The sequence below is a fragment of the Copadichromis virginalis genome, linkage group LG11 (genome assembly GCF_057382275.1).
Source record: "Copadichromis virginalis isolate Kocher_CV1m ecotype Utaka linkage group LG11, C_Virginalis_male_GT1.1, whole genome shotgun sequence".
In the NCBI taxonomy this organism is placed as follows: Eukaryota; Metazoa; Chordata; class Actinopteri; order Cichliformes; family Cichlidae; genus Copadichromis; species Copadichromis virginalis.
Window position 1 is genome coordinate 12,543,725 of NC_140628.1, and position 20,343 is coordinate 12,564,067.

At 38.9% G+C, this 20,343-nt stretch overlaps 1 protein-coding gene across 1 annotated transcript; it reads right to left on the bottom strand.

Annotated features, from left to right (window-relative positions):
- Positions 1–963: 963 nt before the first annotated feature.
- LOC146698172 (lysophosphatidylcholine acyltransferase 1) lies at positions 964–18,148 on the bottom strand. The gene is made up of 14 exons (XM_085473190.1): positions 17,676–18,148; positions 12,969–13,108; positions 11,661–11,875; positions 7,343–7,455; positions 7,155–7,215; positions 6,937–6,995; positions 5,544–5,578; positions 5,080–5,134; positions 4,881–4,963; positions 4,222–4,347; positions 3,730–3,883; positions 3,220–3,318; positions 2,720–2,861; positions 964–2,514 (listed from the first exon to the last, which is right to left on the bottom strand). The coding sequence occupies exons 1-14, from the start codon at positions 17,796–17,798 to the stop codon at positions 2,288–2,290; spliced, it is 1,632 nt and encodes a 543-aa protein (XP_085329316.1). The 5' UTR covers positions 17,799–18,148; the 3' UTR covers positions 964–2,287.
- Positions 18,149–20,343: the final 2,195 nt, after the last annotated feature.

The window sequence follows — 20,343 nt, forward strand, 5'->3', positions numbered from 1 at the left end:
TGATCTATACTTTTCTCTGTGCTCCCTTTACTGTAACAAATACATGAGAAAAAAAGAATCACATTAAAATGACCTACAATACTGTTGTCTACAAATGCAACATGCTTTAGAGCAATGTGAAATATTTAAGAAGGAAAAGCTACTAAAGTGCAAGCACAAATCGATAAAACTTCAATGACAAAGTATGGAGACAAGATTGTCATGACATGTGTGCAGTCTGGAGTGTCTGTATGATGTGGCCCGTCATGTGGCGGTTCTTCACCTCAGGGCTCGACATATGTACACACTCACACTTTACTTAGTTCAACCTGCACACATCACACATTAGTAAAACAAGGAGGAAGGGGGGTGTGTGTGTGAAAAAGACAGAAAACAAAACTTTTGAAACCTTAATTCCTTAGGAAAATGTCCACTGGAGATCAGTGCCGAGTGGCTTCCAATTGTGACAAGATTGTCTATACATTCTTGATTTTCGCATAAAAATTCTACAGATTCAAGGCTATCATCACGAGTAGTAATAATATAGCAATAAACCTTTCATAGTGTAAGAGGAATACAGCACAAAAACAACTGCATTATTACACAAAGAAAAATAAAATGTGGCTCATTTATCAACAATAAAATCTGCAGAGAAGATCACAGATCTTTGTCATGGCAGTGAAAATAAAAATCAGTCATATACGTATATCAAAAATTCACAAAATGTCCTGCATTTGGAATATTCAAAATGCATATAAGAACTCTTCAAAAGCATACATCTTGAGAAGGCTTAAGAGATGTGAAATATTGCTTCACTGAAAGCCATAATGGGATACACATATACACTATGAATGATCACAGATGAGATGGAAATGTGATTTAAAATAATCTCCCAAAATCCCTCATTTTATTTGTTTCCAAAATAAAATAAATAAATAAAATAAAAATAAAATAAAAATCTGACCAAAGAACTAAATGAGGAACTACTTAACCTTAATTTTTTATTAAATCCCTTCACTGTCATTAAAATTGAAATCACAACCTCACCCCCTTACTGAGTGACTAAATCAGACCCCCTGGAGGGAAGGGGGAATCCAAAAGTAAAATTACAGGCGGACATTTCAAACAACAGACTGGTCCCTCAAATGGGGTGTATGAAGCACAATGTTACAGATGACTAAGGAGCAAACTCCATCCTGGAAGTCATTAGGGAAGATTAATTGACAATAATATGGTCCTACAAGGATAACAGTGTAATGCAGAAAATACACTTTTGCCTTTAAAATATCCAACTAAGCTACTTAACTGAATGTGCTTTCAGTGGTCACGTACAGTGATGTTTTTCCACTCTTTTCAACATTACACAACTAGCTCAAAAGGACAGTAACAAACCTAGAAGGTGACGTGAAATCATCAAATGCATTTTTGGTCCAAGTGTAATTTCTTTTAAAACATAAAAAAAAAAAAAAAAAAACTTATGCGGGTGAGAAATGACCAAACTGTGGAATGTACATGCATGTGATCCATTGAACGCCAAAAATTGTGACATCATACAAGTTTTTCAATTTTGTCTCTGAACCCTGAGCGAAATCAAATATTATATTTATGTACAAATACATCCACACACACCAGGCTCATAGCAAGTACGACCACAAACTTGCAGAGACCCTAGTTAACCTCAAATGTGGCTATTGAAGCTAAATGCTTCAAGTAGTCCAACAGTTGTCACTGGTACCCTCAGGCCTTCCTTTTTCAGCACTTAATCCTCAATCCTGCTTAAATTAACTTGAGCCCATCCTTTCTGCACTTTCTACTCAAAAGGCAGCTATCATAAAGAGAGGAAATGGATAAAAGTTACAAATCAATGATAACCAAATACAGATGACTGGGGGCTCATTTTGTTCAGTTTCCCCTCATTTATATATTTAAAAAATAATAAAAAAAAAATATCAAACAAAAGGACAGTCCATACTCTGTTAGAGGGAAAAGAATTTGCCCTAGAAATTTTAATATGTGCCTGCGCTTCAAGTATTCAAGTATTGTAACCCTAACAGCCATTGTTTGGCATTCTGACAAATCTTACTATGGAAGAGGAAAAAAAAGTAACAAAATAAACCTTTTAGAGGCTGAAAATCTCATAAATTTCACGGATACAATGGTAATAAAAGGTTATGGTAAACTTGATTTTTGTATTTGTGATTAATGAAAGATAGTCCCTTCTTATTCAGCAATTTACAGCTCTCCTTACACAACACTCCTCTCACCAGGAGAGGGGTTTGCTTTCCCCATCCAATTTCTCTAAACTCTTTTAGTTGTGTTTCTTGAGTCCATCTATTGTGCCATCGTGGTCGCTGAATTCGGGACAGATACCATTAGCCGTTTTGCTGGTGGCGGCGGCTCCTTTCACTTTCAGTGTCGACAGGCTGGGTTGGGTTTGGTGATCATTGTAGGGAGCACTGTGGAGGTCTGTGTTTTCTGTGTACAGGTAGTCGTCAGCAAAGTCTTGGTGGTGCTCCACAAAGTTTCTGAACTTGTCTGCGAAAAGACCACATGGGGGTGCCAGACACAAAGGCAGCATTAGGAAAAACTGCCAAGAGACTGAGGGCATCTTAAAATAAAGTGTCCTGGTTGTCAAATCTAATCCAATGCATGAGGGGGAAAAAAACTCACTTTGATAACTAATTATAGCTCAAAAGAATTCAGTGAAATATTTTTATGGCCGTTTTATTCGATCTCTTACCAAATGTGATCTTCCCTGTGTTGTCCACGTCAATGGCGGTAAACAGATGTGACACGCTGATGTGACTCACGCCTAAAGCTGTCTTAAGTATAACTGCTAACTCGCTTTCTGTGATGGCACCATCCTCCTCTGCCTCAAACATCTGGGGAAGAGGAAATATGATAAGATTAAAACATTCTCCTTGGCTTTGCTTTAGGGCCACTTGAACAGCATATAAGGTGACCGCCCTTGCTCAACTCAAATATCAAGCAAGTAAGAAGAGAAGATTATCATGCTCTTCTCACCTTACTTCATCAAGCTGATTTATAGATACCCAGAGTAACTGATCGGCTTCAGTGAAACCCTAAATGCACACTTCATCAAGCATTTTGAAAGGTTTTGAAATATGGGACAAATATAAATGTACTACCCAGAAGATGCGTTAATGGAGCAAATGTTATGCTGGTGCTTATGAAGCACAAAACTATTCTGCCAGTTGGTCAGATAAGCAAAAATCTTACCTTAAAGGCCAATTTCATTGTTTCCAGAGTTTTGGCAGGCCTGCATACAACAGATAAGGCTATCACATATTCTCTAATATCCATTCTGTTATCTTCATGCTGAAAAGACAAGAGACCACAATAAAAATAAAATCAGACTGTGAGCAAGACTGCTATGTTTCACAGAAGCATCTGGCCGATAGCCATTTAGGTCAAAAACACATTGCAGCAACAAATCTTTTCTTGTTTAGGTTCCATTATGCAAATATGCACACTGAGTTTAGTTTAAAGAAAGCGCATACAATCCAGTTTTCTAGAAGCACTTTCTCATCAGACTACTTCAATCACGCCCCAAACTAGAACGAATATTGCTTCAGTTGTGCATTTTTCTAAAACTGCTGTTCTGTATCTGCATAATAAAAACTAAACGTGAAAATAATAAAACAAAATGCACTCAAGTAGCAGCAGTAACCACTGTGAAAGACTGCAGAGCAATCATGGTTATCAGTAAAAGGTCGCTGCAGTTTTTACCTCGTCAAAAAGACCAAACATGTCTCGCAGCATATCTGAAACTGGCACATCAAGGAAGTGTGCAAAGCCTTCCAGTCCCAGCTTCTGCCCCTCAAGCTTCCTGGCTCTGTTCCCATACTCCTGCAAAACCTTCTCGGAGTTCTGTGGTTTCAATCTGGGACAGCGATGACATAATAACATAAGAATAACAGTGTAAGCAAAGAGAGAGGGGAAAAAAATGAGAAGACTTGTGCTCCTGAGAATGAGCAAGCTATGACAACTCTATAGACTTTACAGTTATACTGTATAATATTTATGTGCTCCGTTCTACTCATTTGCATTTTCCCCCCCAACAAGCTACATGTTTTTCATTGTTTCGACTCTTTCATTCTCTGCTAGGCAAAACGCTAAATCCCTGCAGTGTTGGGAGAATATTTTGCCTTCCTCCCCCTTGTGCCCCTTACTTAGTCATCTTTGATAGGTTTATTGCCTTGGAAAGTTTGAATGACTCACCCCAGTCTCCTGACAAGCTTGGCAAACTCCAGCAGACAGGTGTCGACTGGCAGCCTCAGCTGGCCTTCTGCCATGGCCAGCTGGCAGTCTTCAAATGAATAATCTGTGATGGGTACCCCCAGGGCTCTGTGCACCACACAGGAGAGATAATGATGGGACATCAGTTTGTGCAAATCAATATGAACTTTGCTTAAGGCCAATAACGCAGAGAAAGTATCTGATACATCTACTTTGAAGTTGGGAACAATGTTCCAAGTTTTCTCCATGAATCTGCAGAGCTGAAGTTTCCCCATGTGTAGCTCAAAGCAATAATGCACAAAATGTAGTAATCTAATAGGCAAGTATAGCCCTTACACAGCATAAGACAATGATAACTAGGTGGTTCACATTCATTTAGGATTGTATTTTATATATAATTATTATACTTCTAAAGAAAAATGCAAAGTTTCTAAACAGTGTATACTTTATTTAATAATTAGATGACAATGGAAATCTAAAAGATGTGGATTAATACAACTTTACAGCTAGAGACATTCACTGCATTCACCGTTTTTAAATGAAGAGGCAAAATTGGAATTGGAATAATAACCTCAGTCAACTTTGTGTTGTGTACATAAATTGTTGAAATGTATATAATATGATCAATTATTTCAACATACTTAGCCATGATACGTCTCACATTGATGGCAAAGAGTGCAGGATTCTTCTTCTCCTCCTCTGAGGGTGTATAGATGGGAAGAAACTGTAGAAAGCCCCCCCAAAAATATCTTTTTTAAAATCATTAGCATCTCTCTCAGAGTCATATTTTTCATACGGGTAGATATGCAATTATCTATATTGACAGTAATGCACACTTACCTCTATCACAAACTCATTGTGTAACTGGCAGAGTGTCAGCCATAAAATTTGGAATCTGGATAATAACAGGACATCAACAACAACAACAAATTACAAACAAAAAAAAAAAAAAAAAAAAAAAAAAAAAAAAAAGGAGAGCCCTGCACAGACAACACGTCAACTGAAAACCTCTTACATTTTTCTTGTTGTTTATTTAATTTTCTTAATGCACAAATTTTCAAACCCTTTAATATTTAAGTTCCAGCTGGGAAAGCTTAAGGTAACATGCGAGAATAAATTAATTAAAACACTGTCAAATTATCAAGTCATGTGAGATTGTGTGTAAATACTATGCAATTTCCATATTTGTCATTTTGAGTTTAGTTCTTTATTTATGTCTGATTTTGACTTAAAACAATGTTAGTTACAGTATGTAAAGAATGCACAAAGTGTTAAATTAAGAAAGTGTGAAATTCTGTACTTACGCTCCTGGGCCTTGCCATGTCCATGTGATTGAGTCCTGTTAAAAATAAATAAATAAACAAACAAACCACATGAAGAAGAGACAAATTATTAGTCTCTCAAACACACTTTTACTTTTTATTTCTTGGTTCAAGTGATAACTTTGCTCCAGCTTTCTTTCTCACAGGCAGCTTATTTTCAATCAGTTTAAAAATGATTACAGTGTAATTAGTTTATGGTAAGTTAAGTGTGCAATTAAATACTCAACTCTAGCACATTAAAATTCAGTTTGGACAAACATTTTTCAGACACCCCCAACAAGCATTTCATACAGGTTTCAATATGTTACAGTTTTGATGCGTTTACTCAGAGCGAAAACATGTATTAGCTTTAGACTTCACCTGGATACGTGCTTAGGTTTCCAAAGCTAAGAGATTCATTGTGCTAATGATTATTTATTCTTTTAAATTTTGGAAGGCTTCTATCCTTTTATGGACATTTCCAAAATAAGGTTGCTCCAAAAAAATGGAAATGCTATGTTTAATCCCTTAAATGTAAACACAGTAAGATAATGTGTGTCAATAAAATTCAAAATCCATTATGCTTCATGGCAGACTGAACTTTTTTTTTATTACCATTATATTAAAAAGTCTACTGTTCTCACGCAATGACACCTATTAAATGCAAATGAGGCAGCCCAGGAATTAATATTCACACAGACTAGCTAGAAGTTATTAAAAATTGGTTTCTGTACTTCGTTCTAATGCTTTGCGGCTGAATACAGATGGGCAAAATGGGCATCACTAGCGTTTTTTCTCAGCTAGGAGTGATTTCATATGGCTGAAAAACTAAGTTCTTCTGGAATCGCTTTTAACTCTTTAAAGCTGTGGAACCCACCCCCTTTCTTTCCTCTAGCTGTGGACACCGACTTCATTTTCATCAGACATAATTTTCATATGTAAAATTATGTCTCAGAAAGCTGTTATGCTTTTGAATGACTAAATTCTGCAGTCATAGTAAGATAATTTGCTGTGATATCAGCAGATAACAGCCTTGCTGTGCATCATTGCACAGTTATTATCATTGTGCATGAATTTCGGCATCATAAAAGTAAAGCCAATAGTGCCATCATGAGGAAAAAAAATGGCAAAACAAATTGGCATCAATCAACAAAACATTTTGGGTATTTGAAAATTCCATAACAAAAGCATCATGGTTAACCAGTCAATTGGTTTGAGGAACAAAAAGGGCGATGAGTGCTTTTCCAAATAAAATGAATTAATGCCACAGGACACGATTCTAGATTTGTTTTGTTTTTTTCTACATTTCACAGCTCCTATTTCTAATCTATCACCTAATGACAAAAAGGCTAAGGGGGGAAAAAAAAACAAAACAACTTTTTGCCAATTTACTTACCAGTTTATTAGGGTAACGAATGACCACAGGCTGCACTGGTACAGCTGGGATGAAGGCCCCTACGAGGATTTAAAAACAACAACAAAAACAAGACAGGAGACTAGTTTTCATCTGTTATATTTGTAAAGGAAACATGTTGGTCTAAGAAAAAATTAGAATAGCAATTACACAGTTAAAAAAAGAAAACAAACAAAAAAAAAAAAAACATGGGTACTTACCTGGCTTAAAGGTGATTAGGCAGGATCTATTGGTGCACGTTCCCTCTGGAAAAATCATGATCTGTATGTATGAGAGGGAAACTAGTTAGTGGTTGATGTTTACTGCAATGTCTGGTAAAAACAGATCATGGCATTCATGCATTTAATTGGTGCAACATGGTGACTCTTGCATAACTTCACCAACTTACCTGAGGCCATTCTCCTCCAGAGCGGGCTCTGCGTTTGATCTCCTCCACAGTCTTCTTCCTGGAGTCCTGGTCTGACCGGGAAACGAACACCGGCCTGATGTACTTAATCAAAGCTTGAAGCAGAAGGAAGACAGTGGAGGAAATTCAGATAGAAATTACTTGAGAAGCCATTGCTGCAAACAACAAATACTTCTATTTCTGCAATAAATATCCCAATCGTAAATGTAGAACTGTCAAACATCAAAAGCACAAACGCTTCACTACACAGAATAATTTAATTGGGCAGAGATCTAATCTTTTGCAGGCACAAAACTCAATCAAAAGTCTAAAGTTTTTAACACAAAGGAAAAACCGTATCCAATAATGACTGGGATTAGATACATTTCAAGCAAAAACGCATAATTTTATGAAAATCTGTAAGATCCACAAAAAGTTTGCAGGATTAAATCATTGTTAAATATATCTTACATTGTACTTGCATTTCCTTTTGCTGTAAAAAAAAAAAATTAATGGTGTACTTCAGTGAGTATAACTCATAAATATACAGAAGGAGATATACAAATACAAGGAACACAGCTATTAAGGAACAAAAACTGTCACACATTTGATGTCAACTTCCTCTTTTGATGACAGATTAGGAAACCAATTCTGTACAATAACCCCCACCCACTCAGTGACATGCTGGCCAGTCACGGGAGCACAGTCAGTGACAGACTGAGATTACCCAAATCCACCACTGAATGACACAAGAAATCATTGCTGCCTGTGGTCATCTTTATGTACAGTTCCTCCATCTAAAGCACACATACACAATGCAGTAGTTGCACACCTTTAAGATCTGCACATACTGTACAGAGACAATAACAAAATAAGTATGATAAGAGAGGGACCTCAATTAAAACTTTATCCATATTCAATTTTGTTTGATATATTGGGATATCTATATATTAGAGCTATTTGTATTTATAAGAACCATTTTGTAGTATATTGTCATATCATCTAATGTTTAAATATAAGCCACGTTTCCATTGTAGGAACTCTGAGCAGGCAGAAGGTGGCACTAAAACACACAGGACATAACATACAGCCCTCTAATCATCATTGTTTTCATGACCATGAGACCATCGTCAGATGATGGAATAACTGATTTGAAACACCTCCGGCTGCGATTTCAATTCAGAGCACAACAAAACAACAGTAATGGTCAGTGCAACTATCGATCTGTGAAAAACAACCAGGGACAACAGGGGTAATGGTGGCTGTATGACTATTTGTTATGTCCGTCTATATGATATGATTCTTTTTATTTTGTTGACAGTGATACAGTTTTTGTGCTGGCAGTAGTTACACGCTGGAGCTTTTGTCAGTCCACTGCTGCTGGCTTGGTTGATGATAATCACCTGCATTTGAAACAAACTTTAACCTTTACATACTGACACAATCTACAACAACAGTGCTGAACCAGTTAACTGTGTGCATATTATCAGGTACAGAGCAACTGCCCAATGTAATGCTAGACCATTTATTTATTTGTTTGTTTTTCTAAGCCCTATCACTAAAATGTAAGGTGTAATGAGAACATTAACACTTGTTGCCACCCACTCCACCTTGCCTGCACTCTCTTCTTCACATCTATAGAGCACTGTCTATTGCTTTGGCTGGTTAACCCCTGGAGTGTAAATTTATCTACCCTCATAGCTTCACTGTTACACCCATCTCCTTCTCATTCACTGAATTTCATTCCTCTTCTCTCCAGGCTCTTTACCACCTGCTCTCCTCAACTCACTATAGATCACAATGTCACCTGTGAACACCATAGTCCATGGAGACTCCTATCTGATGACATCTGTCAACCTGTCCATCATAACTGCAAACAAAAAGGGGCTCAGAGCCGATCCCCGATGTAATCCCACCCCCCCCACTTTGAACCCGTCTGCCACGTCTACTACACACTTCACCACTGTTTTGCTGTCCTCATACACTTTCTGCACCATCCTCATATACTACTACAGTTCCTCTCTTGGCACCTTATATGCTTTCTCCAGTTCCACAAAGACACAATGCAGCTCCTTCTGACCTTCTCTACTGCATCTACAGCGCTCTTTGTGCCGTAACAACAAAACTGCTCATTTCACAGCCAAAAAAGTACTCTTGAGTAATGCAGTGAAATTATTGTTGGTGCATAATAACTGAAAGAACAAATTTAAATATTTTGATTTGATTTTTATTGATTAGCATTCAAATATCTCAGTGAAAACAGAACAAAGATCTACCACAAAGCAAGAAAGCATGAGACAAGGCTAATCAAAAGGTATTGGCTGAAGCATTTGCTTATTACGCCTACCCTTTTCACAAAATATCTTTTTGCATGCAGCTCGAAGCAAATAATAAAACAAAGCAAAAACCAAACAAACAAACAAGAAAAAAAAACAAAAAAAACTTTCCACCTTAGATAAGTAACTACATCAAAGCAAAAGAATCAAGAGGTTTTGTTTTTTTGGGGTTTTTTTTTTTTTTGCTCTTTTCATTCTTGATTTATATATTTTTCTAACAAGGAAAATGAACTACACCTTTTTAAATCACTGTCATAACTATTCCACAGGTTAACTCCTCTAACAGAAACACATCTCTGCTTTATATTTGTCCTCATCTTGTTTTTTTTTTAAAGAAATCTGTTCCCCTTAAGTCATACTGACTCTCTCTGACTTTGAACAGTCCAATATATGTGCAATCTGTGCACTAGTAGACGTGCAAAGGGACATGTGCAATGACAAACAGGAAACTGAGTAGGCAAAGACTAGGGTTAAAGACTTTGTAGAGCAGAAGCATCTTTCGTTTTACCGAGACCAAAAAAAAAAAAAAAAAAAAAAGCCTCTCTTTGCTCATACAGAAAGTCAACAGAAAGAGAGAAGTTTGAGAGTAGTAAGGGAACAAAATGAAGAAAGAAGAAGGTGAGACCATGACAAGAAGAAGAAGAAATGATTTCAACTGTGAGCTGTCTGCTGACAGGAAGGGATTACATCTCTCGCAAGAACCCTACAAGTCGCTCTGCACACGTCATTCTGGCTGATCAGGTCTTAATGCTTATTCTGGATTCCACGTGGCCATGCCCTTGTGCTTGGTTCCTACTGCAAGTCCAAAAGGACTTGTCACCCTAAAGAACATTAGAGGCCCTTTAACATTTTAGGGAAAGCCAATATTGAGATAGTAGAAACAATAGAATAACAGCATAAAATTCAATATATTTTTACAATTTCAAATGCATTCATTTGCATTTTTTACACTTTAGCCCAGCTAATCCAAATCATAATAGCTGACTGCATATTGTTTAAACAGACAATTTGCCAATAAACAAATATGCTGAAATATGGTCGTAATCCTGCAACACAAGTAAAGCTGCTTTAACTTGGCCGAGCTTCACTCAGCCTGGAACTAACAATGTGGCTAATTACTGACTCAGCAGGCAGAGCAGGAGGAGAAAGGAAGGCAAAAATAACACATAAACACCTTCACAGCATGTTCTGCTTACGGGGACATAAGAACCGGTGACTGAACTGGCAATTGAGAAGACTGTTGAACTTGCAGCCTAGTTGATAGGATTTGACTTATATTATTGTACTGAGTGCGTCTAAGCAAGTCCTGCCGGTCCTCTGGATGTTACTCTGAGTTGTGCAAAGACAAGGCCACACAGCTAGCTAAATAAGCATTTGGCTTTGTGGGATCTATGTCTGGCTATGAATAAAATTTAAAAAAAATCATTAGTCTGAGTGTCTTTTATCCAGACACTTATATTTTGTATTTTGACTTGGCTCCTTTTGACATGTTTGTGGGTTAAAGAATGTTGTGAGTACAGTGTAACACTGAGCATTCAAGTTTGACTTTTTTTTCTTTTTAACAAAATTACCTTGTTTAGTCACAGTTGAAAACTCAAACGTGTTGTTCTGGAGTATAATATCTGCTTTCATTACAGCATAGCATCTGTATTTTCTTTGTCTTTTTTTTTTTTGAGGTATAGCACTGCTATACCAAGCTACACAAGGCTGAACAAAAACCAAGCTACACTTGCTTTTAACTTATCAAAATTAAATGCAAATCAGAGTGGGCAATCCCCTGTTGACTGTAACGGCAGCAAAGTCATGGGAACTGTCTTACTGATGCTGTACTGATAATCTTCCCCTTTGTACAAGCCACATACCACAAATATCATCTTTCCCTCACGTGCTGCTGAAATGCATCTAGTAACTCACTGTCATGAGCAATGAGATTTTGTTTTTGTGTGTGCCTGTGTGTTCGTGTGTGTGGTGGTGGGGTTACTTACTTCCCCAGAGAGGTATATCCTTGCTCTCAGCCTTCATGACAATTGAGGACATTGTCATGGTGACTGGGATGGCATCAAAGTAAGAAGAGTGGGGTGCCAGGGTAAGGATAGGTGCTTCTGTAGGCAATGCCCTTCGCCCTTTCACAGTCATCCAATGGAACCCTCCCGCAAACCACATGACTCGCATGATTATTCTCAGAATGATGTCCACCAGTCTGGAAAACAAGATCATCCATGTGTGAGAAGCACTTTTCACTTCTTGCAAATAAAAGAAAACACTTTAAATGATATAGCATAATTTATTAAAACAGCAGTACCAATATTCACAATAGAGTCATAAGGGACACAGGATTAGTGTTGTAAGTTGCTATGGAAAATAAACTGCGTCAATAATTGGTGACCAGAAGCGAACTGACACCATAACCACCTGTAATGCACAGTGTGGGGTCTAGTTCTTCAAATGTATTACTTCTCACGCTGTTTCTTCACTAACATTACCGGTGAGATCTCACAACTTAAGACAGAATTATATCCGTCATCTTTCCAGTCAAGGCCAATCAAGAAACTAGCTATAATTTAAGTTTCACTAAAAAACACCTTTTACCAGAAGTATCACAAAATTTCTATTTGACACACAGCACTTTAAGTACATCAGAGCTTTAAATTCAACAAAAAGTGCTTGGTTGGTATCATCATAAAGTGAGTAAGACAGCAAAGACTAGCTGGAGAACTGTGTGCTTTAACCCTACAGGGCCTGCTGTCAACAGCCAAACTAAACTTGATATTAACGATGCTCATGATTATGCAATTGTTTCTTGTCTTAAAAATCAATAAATTCCTCAATTTATACTGGCTACTGTCAGGAGGAAGTAGGCACCACCTCCACAACTAAATTATAGAAAGACTGTGCTGGATTGGCAAAAACATGTTTGAACATGGATGCTATCATACAAACTCAACAAACATAGGAAGTCACATACTTTGACAAATTTCATTGTGCAGTTCCTTCGAAAACATAAAATGAGTAATGCAAGGGAAGCACATCACAAATCTACCATAACAATGCACATTAGTTTAACAGTACTAGACTCTGCATTCTAAACTCCCTCATTCAAGAGGGGTCGCCATAGCTCCATGTTTGAATGCCCACAACTCCAAAGGGAAACCAGGGATCTTTCATTTCTTAGGCCGATGTGCAAATCATTACACTATGGAGCCACTCGAGCTTAATTACTGAACTTTGAGCCAGTTCTACCAGTTGTTTTTTTTTTTTTAATTATCGAAAGCTATACATTAAAAAACACCCACCTTCTCCAGAGGCACTGGGGTTCAACGGTGGTCTCGGAGCGCCCCACTGAGGCAATGAAGGCAAAAGGCCAGGCCAGCAACATCATGAATGCAGCTATGAGTAGACGGATGGGGAATAGCGTGACTGTCATTAACGCAATCTGTGAAATAGAGAAAAAGCAAAAAGATCAGTTATTTTCTATACTGCTACAGTTCTTATTTGTAAAAGGATGACTTCAGCCTACAGAATGAATCCATGACTGAAGTGATCTCTTACAGGATGGGTATGTCAGCAACTTCATAGCTGTTCAGGTTGCCAAACTGGAGCTTTAATGGTCGAACAACAATGGTCTCAGGCTGCAGTTCAAACAAGTAAAATGACTGTGTGTTTGTAAAATAAGCAACACACACAAACAAGTGCCTAATATGTGTGTCCTACACAGTATAAATGGCAGCGAGTTTGCAGCATGGCCTCTAAACATAGCTCCTATAATTTAAGACTACGCAATACAAATTTGTCTTATGGGTTTACTTCCTATACTCACAAGCAATATCCTTTAAAGCTGACATGTTATATACCAAGTTGTGCATTCTTAGAGGCTCTGATAATCCTTGCACCTCACTCTAAAGATTCAGTTATGACTGTTTATTTAAAAGCTATTCATGACCCTGATAGCACACCTTATCTTTTGTCAATATTTGTCCTGATAGCAAGCACTGCTGTTAAACATCAAGTCTAAGTGGCCTACCTTATCAGGAGAGAGTTCTTATCTAACAGCAAATTCAGTTTAAACTGCATTTTAAAATGCCAAACACATTCTCAAAAAAGGGGGCTGGGGGTTCCTGTTGTTAAGAATGTCTTAACCCAGCGGTCCCCAACCTGTTTTGCGCCACGGACTGGTTTATGCCCGACAATATTTTCACGTACCGGCCTTTAAGGTGTCGCGGATAAATACAACAAAATAAAACTAGTACCGGTACCGAAAAAAAGAAGATTTATTCATAACACACGTGAAAAGACCCAGGAAAACAGAGTTAACGATAAAAACAATAACAAAAGAACGCTGAAAACCGATAAAAACCCTGAAAACTATACATTTCACACCTGAGCCTCAACTCTCGCGGCCCGGTACCAAACGACTCACCGGTACCGGTCCGAGGCCCAGGGTTGGGGACCGCTGTCTTAACCTGTGCAATGTTGAAAGATCAATTCAAAGCACAGGAATACATGAATGTCAACAGGCAATGCTAGTAAAGGGACTCTTTGGAATTTAAGAGGTATAGCAATATGCTAAAAAAAACTTTATTTTAGGGCTTATAGTGTAATCAAATATAAAAATGTTATCTAACAGACTGTATAAATCTTTTTTCTGTCCTAATTAAAGTCCCAAGAGGCTGAAAACAATGTGCACTGTTAAACCACATAATCATACATATGTAACAGAAGGCTAAGTTAGAAAGTGAGCTCTGTGTTAAACATCAGCTATACACGCAGTTCCACACTAACCTCAAAGATGATTTTTTGTGCATTTGGGGTTTTTTTCCCTTCCATTTTTAAATATCAGCAAAAATACAAAAACAATAGAGTGATTTTAGCCTGTGTTTAAGGAGATGCCAACAAATTAATAGTAAAACACTTCTCTGAATTAGCAGCATTGACAAATAAAAATCCAAGCGAATTGCATATGCCCAGAGGGTTTTTGTTTAACCACTCCCTCTCGTTTTAGCGCTGATGAGTTAGAAAAGAAAGAAAACCCTTAATGTTCACTTGATTTGGAAATATTAACGTGCAAAAGTATAAGAAAAAGACAGTGCTTCTGGGAGTGGACTTTCAAACGAAAAAAAAAAAAAAAAATGAAGCTGAGATTTAGTTTAGAGAACAGTGATGGTTCTTCGCAATGCTAATGCCAACAGTAATACAGTACGCAGTGGTCTGCCAATCAATCTATGCTCTATCAGACCTGCAGTCTGCAATCTTTTCTGTGTCATTTCATGTTCAACATTTATAAACTACAACTTTTACATGAGCAGGATCATACCCCTCATACTATTATTCAGTGTGGATGTAGATGCTGGATACTATAGAGCAAATGCTGAAGGCCATTTAGTTATGAAGGGGCAGGAGGTATTGTTTTCCAAAGCACTATACACAACTGATGTGCCCACTCTTGATGTCAGACCACATAAAACTTCTAATTATACTAAAAAGTTACCACAATATCATCGCTCATCGAGTAGTGAATCACAGCGATTATCATATACAGGACAGCATTTTGCTAGCGAACCCTGTGTTCTGGCATTCATGTAGGAAATATTATTTAATGGTGTGGTTTTGTGCAATTATGAGAAGTTGTAAATGTTTCCACTTTCACTACACAAAGACAGATTTGGGCCTTTAGGTTAGGCTTGTCAAAATCAGACTCCTAAGATTAGCAGAATGCATTGTGACACCTCACCAGCTTTTGAAGCTTCTCAGGAACAGTTCTTTGAAATAGAATATTGGCTGACCACAATCTAATCAAGAACATCACAAAATATTGCCATAAAGTCACCCTACTGATCAGCTCTCAGTCAATTAACTTGACTAAAGTTTACAGACATTGCATGAGCAACTTTATGTGGATTGAATAGGTAAGTATTGAATTACAAAGCCTCTAAAGTTGATCCAAGATTTAGCCACATTAGTCATTTGCCCCATTAGTAAGAATTATCTACCTTATTACGATTGCCTCTTTTTATAGAAATCCACTTTGAGCATCAGCAAAGCAGTGAAAAGAATTTATTCCTTTTAAAAATATGCAAAAGCAGAATAATTCTCAATTCATTAACAGCCTATCAGTTCCCAAGCCGTTAGCCTGCAAAACTATATAAAGTTAAAGCTTTATGGTTTGACAGCAACTCCTCTGATCCTGCTATTATTGTCCATTACTTAATTAAATTATCACCACACAACTGAGGCAGTCTTTCGCATTTGTGAAACACCAATGCAACACAAACTTCTTCAGTTTCACTAGAAAGACTGTGACAATGTCCGGTTTTACAATAAACAGAACATACTGCAGTTCCCTTTCTCTCTGAAGTGAAAACAGACTCTGTGGGTTGATCATTTGGATGTGAAAGCAAGACCTGAGCACGATGCTCTCTGTAGCCTCTTTGAGTGTCACTTATCAGTTGTCCAGTTGTTAGACTCAAAGTCTCATGAACAAGTTTTTATTTCTTCCCCTTTTGTTTATATATTAAACTTGCTGGAGAAACCACACTTTTGTTTTAGTCTTGAGGAACGGCTAATAAATGTAAGCCTATTCTCTTGGCTTTGATCCACCTATCTACCACACATTCTCAATTCTCCCTCCAGTCTCTATGGGGAAAAAAGCAACAAATAAAGAGATGTGCTTGACCTTCACCTAGTCACTATGTGTATCTGTAACACCATACTCTATTACAGAATGGCAGAGCTGCCTCATTCATAAACTCTGGCCTTCCCATTCTACTGTGCTGTGTTACTGAAAATACCTAACACATAGCTGTGCTGCAATTCCACATTGTTTACTAACACAGCACATATTACATTATCTATGTTAAGAATAAGCAGTCAATTGCAAGTAATTGTTTAGAATGAACGCACAGGTGCACACACATCTCTGTGTCAGCTATTTCGAGAGATCATATGAGGTTAACTACACATGGGCCATGTGTGCCTTTAATTCGCATGCAGTCCCAGTTTTCAAGAACATGACAGTCTAATACTCAAGCTTACAGATGATGACTGCAGGTTCTCATTATCTGTGCCTAATGCAACACGTAGCAAAAGTGGACAAGACAATACTGAAGGAGGTAAATCTGTGCAGGGTTCAAATTTCCGCTGAACGATGTCTGTACTTCTCACTTAAACAGTTTCATGACTTTAAAGTGAAACTGATCAGTGTAAGCCTAGTGGCTGCAAACCTGACTTGCTCTCCAATTAACTCCTTTTGCAGAGAAGCCCGAAAGCCCCAAAATCTGATTACGTGCAGCAGCAGTGACGAATAGCTGCTATAAAGTTTTGCTCCATCTTCAACGAGAAAGGCAAATTGTTTGAACATTAAGAGCTGTGGGGAAATCCATTTTATTTGTAGACAGGAGGAGGGTTGGAAAAAACGTGTCTGCCGGTTTACAACCCCCCTTCTCCAAATCCTCACGTGTTAATTGAACCGCGATAACCAACGAAGCCAGAGCAAAAAAGAAGAGAAGCATGTTTAAATAAACGACGTACACAAATGTTGTCATCCAATATAGTGAAACCCACCAAAAAACCTTTCTAATAGCCGGAGTAACAATTAAACAGCAACAAGCTAGGCCCCTCTTGGACAGGCAGCCATGCTCAAATAACTGACTTTCGTTCTCCTATTATAGAGACAGGGTGATTTACAAGCTTTACATCAGGTAGTCGTGTGTAAAATGGGACATTCTTTCTACAGTTAAGGCGATTGTTTTAAAGACCCCCCGCGCTTTCAATGGGGATTCAAGTAAGGCAGTAGAACCGACAAGATAGCGGAGAAAAAGCAACATGTATGTAGCTAATGTTAGCTGACTAGCTAATACTAGCTCAACTGAATGCATGCAATCAAGGGAATCAGTTAAATAACTGCCAGTATGACTCTGTGTCGCACTAAAGTGATAGTGTTCCACGGGCAGCTAAAACTGCATGAATAGGTTAAAAAATGCGTGCAAACACATACACAAAATTACCTTTGCTTTTTCCAGTGGGGTGAATTTCAAGACGTGCACAAAAGGGTTTCTGACCGGTGGAGCTTGATCCATTTTCTTTCCATCTCCTTCCATCACACATTGTCTGTTACTCGGCAACCTCATTTTTTATAGAGGTAATATTAGTCGTGGCTGCAGCTGTATTTCTTAATACTTCAGTCAGAAAACTGATTCTGCTTGAAAGGAAGGCTCTTCACGCAAAACGTAGCGTCCCTTATCTGTCTTGGACAGTGGCTAATTGAGCTGGCAGTGCAGGGCTATTAACGCTATCTCCCTTTCTTGGACAGCATGGAGGGATGATGACTGGCTCGAGGATTAGCTGGGGATGTCTGAAGTCGCCGATATCGCAGGAGTCCTTCCTCCACACCGTGCTCCCCAATCAAACCAGTCCGCTAGCTTTGGATGCTAACGGAGCCGCTGTTCCACTCGTCATGCATCACGCATGCGCAAGACAATCTTTCTTACCCATGTCGATCCCCTGTGCCCAGCATGGTGTGATGCTGCGTTCACATTTAACAAAAATGTCGTAATTTTAATAATTTGATCAATTTGCTCTACGTTTTGTTTGTATATTTGTATTTGGGAGGATATTTATTAATTTAGTTTCACTTTTTAAAAAATGAATATTTATAACACAAGCACACATAAATACGGTGTGCTTGTGGGTTAAAATTTATAGAATAGAATAGAATAGAATACCTTTATTGTCACTATACAGTTGTACTATGAGATACAGAGCATCTCCTACTCAGTGCAAACATGCTGGGGGGGCACAGTTCTGCAGCGGCTGTGGGGGGCGGCTGTGTTATCGGTGCATGTGTGAGTTCAGGGTGGTTATGGCTTTGGGGAAGAAACTGTTTTTGAGTCTGTGGGTTTTTGTGTTGATGCACCTGTAGCAGGCTGAACATGTTGAAACCCCAGGGTGGGAGCTGTCCTTGATAATGTTTGCTGCTCTGCTGAGGCAGCGGGAGGAATAAATGTCCATCAGGGAGGGGAGAGGGCAGCCGATGATCTTTTGTGCTGTCTTGACCACACTCTGAAGCCTCACTCTATCCGCCATGGTGCAGCTGCCGTACCATACCGTGATGCAGTAGGTTAGCAGGCTCTCAATGGATGAGCGGTAGAAGGTCAGCAGCAGGTTGGAGTTCAGCTTATACTTCTTGAGGACTCTCAGGAAGTGCAGCCACTGTTGGGCCTTCTTGACGACTGCTGAGATGTTGTCTGTCCAGGAGATGTCAGCAGAGATGAGGACACCAAGGAACCGGAAGGTGTGGACTCTCTCCACACACTCCCCGTTGATGTAAAGGGGGGCCAAGTCAGTGCTGTGTCTCCTGAAGTCAACAATGAGCTCTTTGGTTTTCTTAGTGTTCAGTGCCAGGTTGTTTTCTGAACACCAGGCTGCCAGCTTCAGAACTTCCTCTCTATAGTCTAATGACATCTATGTGTGTGTGTGTATATATATGTATATATATATATATATATATATATATATATATATGAACACCCAGCACGCCCCTGCGGGCGGTTTATCCTTCAAGCTCGGGTCCTCTACCAGAGGCCTGGGAGCTTGAGGGTCCTGCGCAGTATCTTAGCTGTTCCCAGGACTGCGCTCTTCTGGACAGAGATCTCCGATGTTGTTCCCGGGATCTGCTGGAGCCATATATATATATATATATATATATAATCCCAACACTGTTCATGATGTGAATGTTTTCGAAACGTCCTCAGTGTTCTGTAGAATGGTAGAGTAGCGTGCATGTAGAGTTTCCCGTGACTGCAAAAGTACAGCAGAAGTGGAAAGGGAAACTACCAAGAAGGAATTCGATGTATCCTCTGGGCAGAGGAAAAGGGACACTTGGTGGCGGAACGAGGAAGTACAGGAAAGTATTCAAAGCAAGAGGTCAACAAAGAAAAAGTGGGGAGATGAAGGAAATAGACACGAATACTGGGAATGTAGGTGTACAGCAAAGAGGGATGTGGCAAGGGAAAAGGGCTTGACTCTAAGGAAGGATAAAGGGTCTTGTATCAATTGGCTAGGCAGAAAGATCGATCTGGAAAGGATGTGCAACAGGTCAGGGTGATTAAGGACAGAGTACTGAAGAGCGTGTTGAGAATTTGGAAGGAGTACTTTCAGGAGCTGATGAATGAAGAGGGAGGATGGATGAAGGACAGCTATTGAATCATTAAATGCAGAAGATTACTAAGAGTGAGGGAGGCCAGCTATGAAGAATATCAGAATCAGAATACTTTATTGATCCCTAGGGGAAATTATGTAGGGTGAATATGAAGGGTGAATGACAGACCTGTGTCGGTGTGGACCTGTCTAAAAATGCCTGAGGACCGAGAAGAATTGTTGTAAAGGTCAGGAGGAGTTGCACTGTGTCTTTGTGGATCTAGAGAAAGCATATGACAAAGTACCAAGAGAAGAACTGTGGTACTGCATAAGGAAGTCAAAAGTACGTAAGGGGTGGTGCAGGGTATGTATAAAGAGAGTCAGACAATGGCGAGGACAGTATACAATGAAGATTCATGGATGTAGTTGTGGCGTGGGTGTGGTCTCTGGCCAGCTGCAGAGGAGGGGTGACTCAGTGAGCTCCCGGGGCGGCGCAGGGGCGGGGTGAACAGGTGTGCTGGGGATCTGTCAGTGATT

Excerpts from the sequence above, each read along its gene's own strand:
- LOC146698172 (XM_085473190.1), bottom strand. The coding sequence starts at position 17,798 with ATGAGGTTGCCGAGTAACAGACAATGTGTGATGGAAGGAGATGGAAAG. Across the intron at positions 6,996-7,154 it reads CCTAATCACCTTTAAGCCAG|GGGCCTTCATCCCAGCTGTA; the intron begins GTAAGTACCCAT and ends AAATCCTCGTAG. Across the intron at positions 4,348-4,880 it reads GTGAGACGTATCATGGCTAA|AGCCCTGGGGGTACCCATCA; the intron begins GTATGTTGAAAT and ends TGTGGTGCACAG.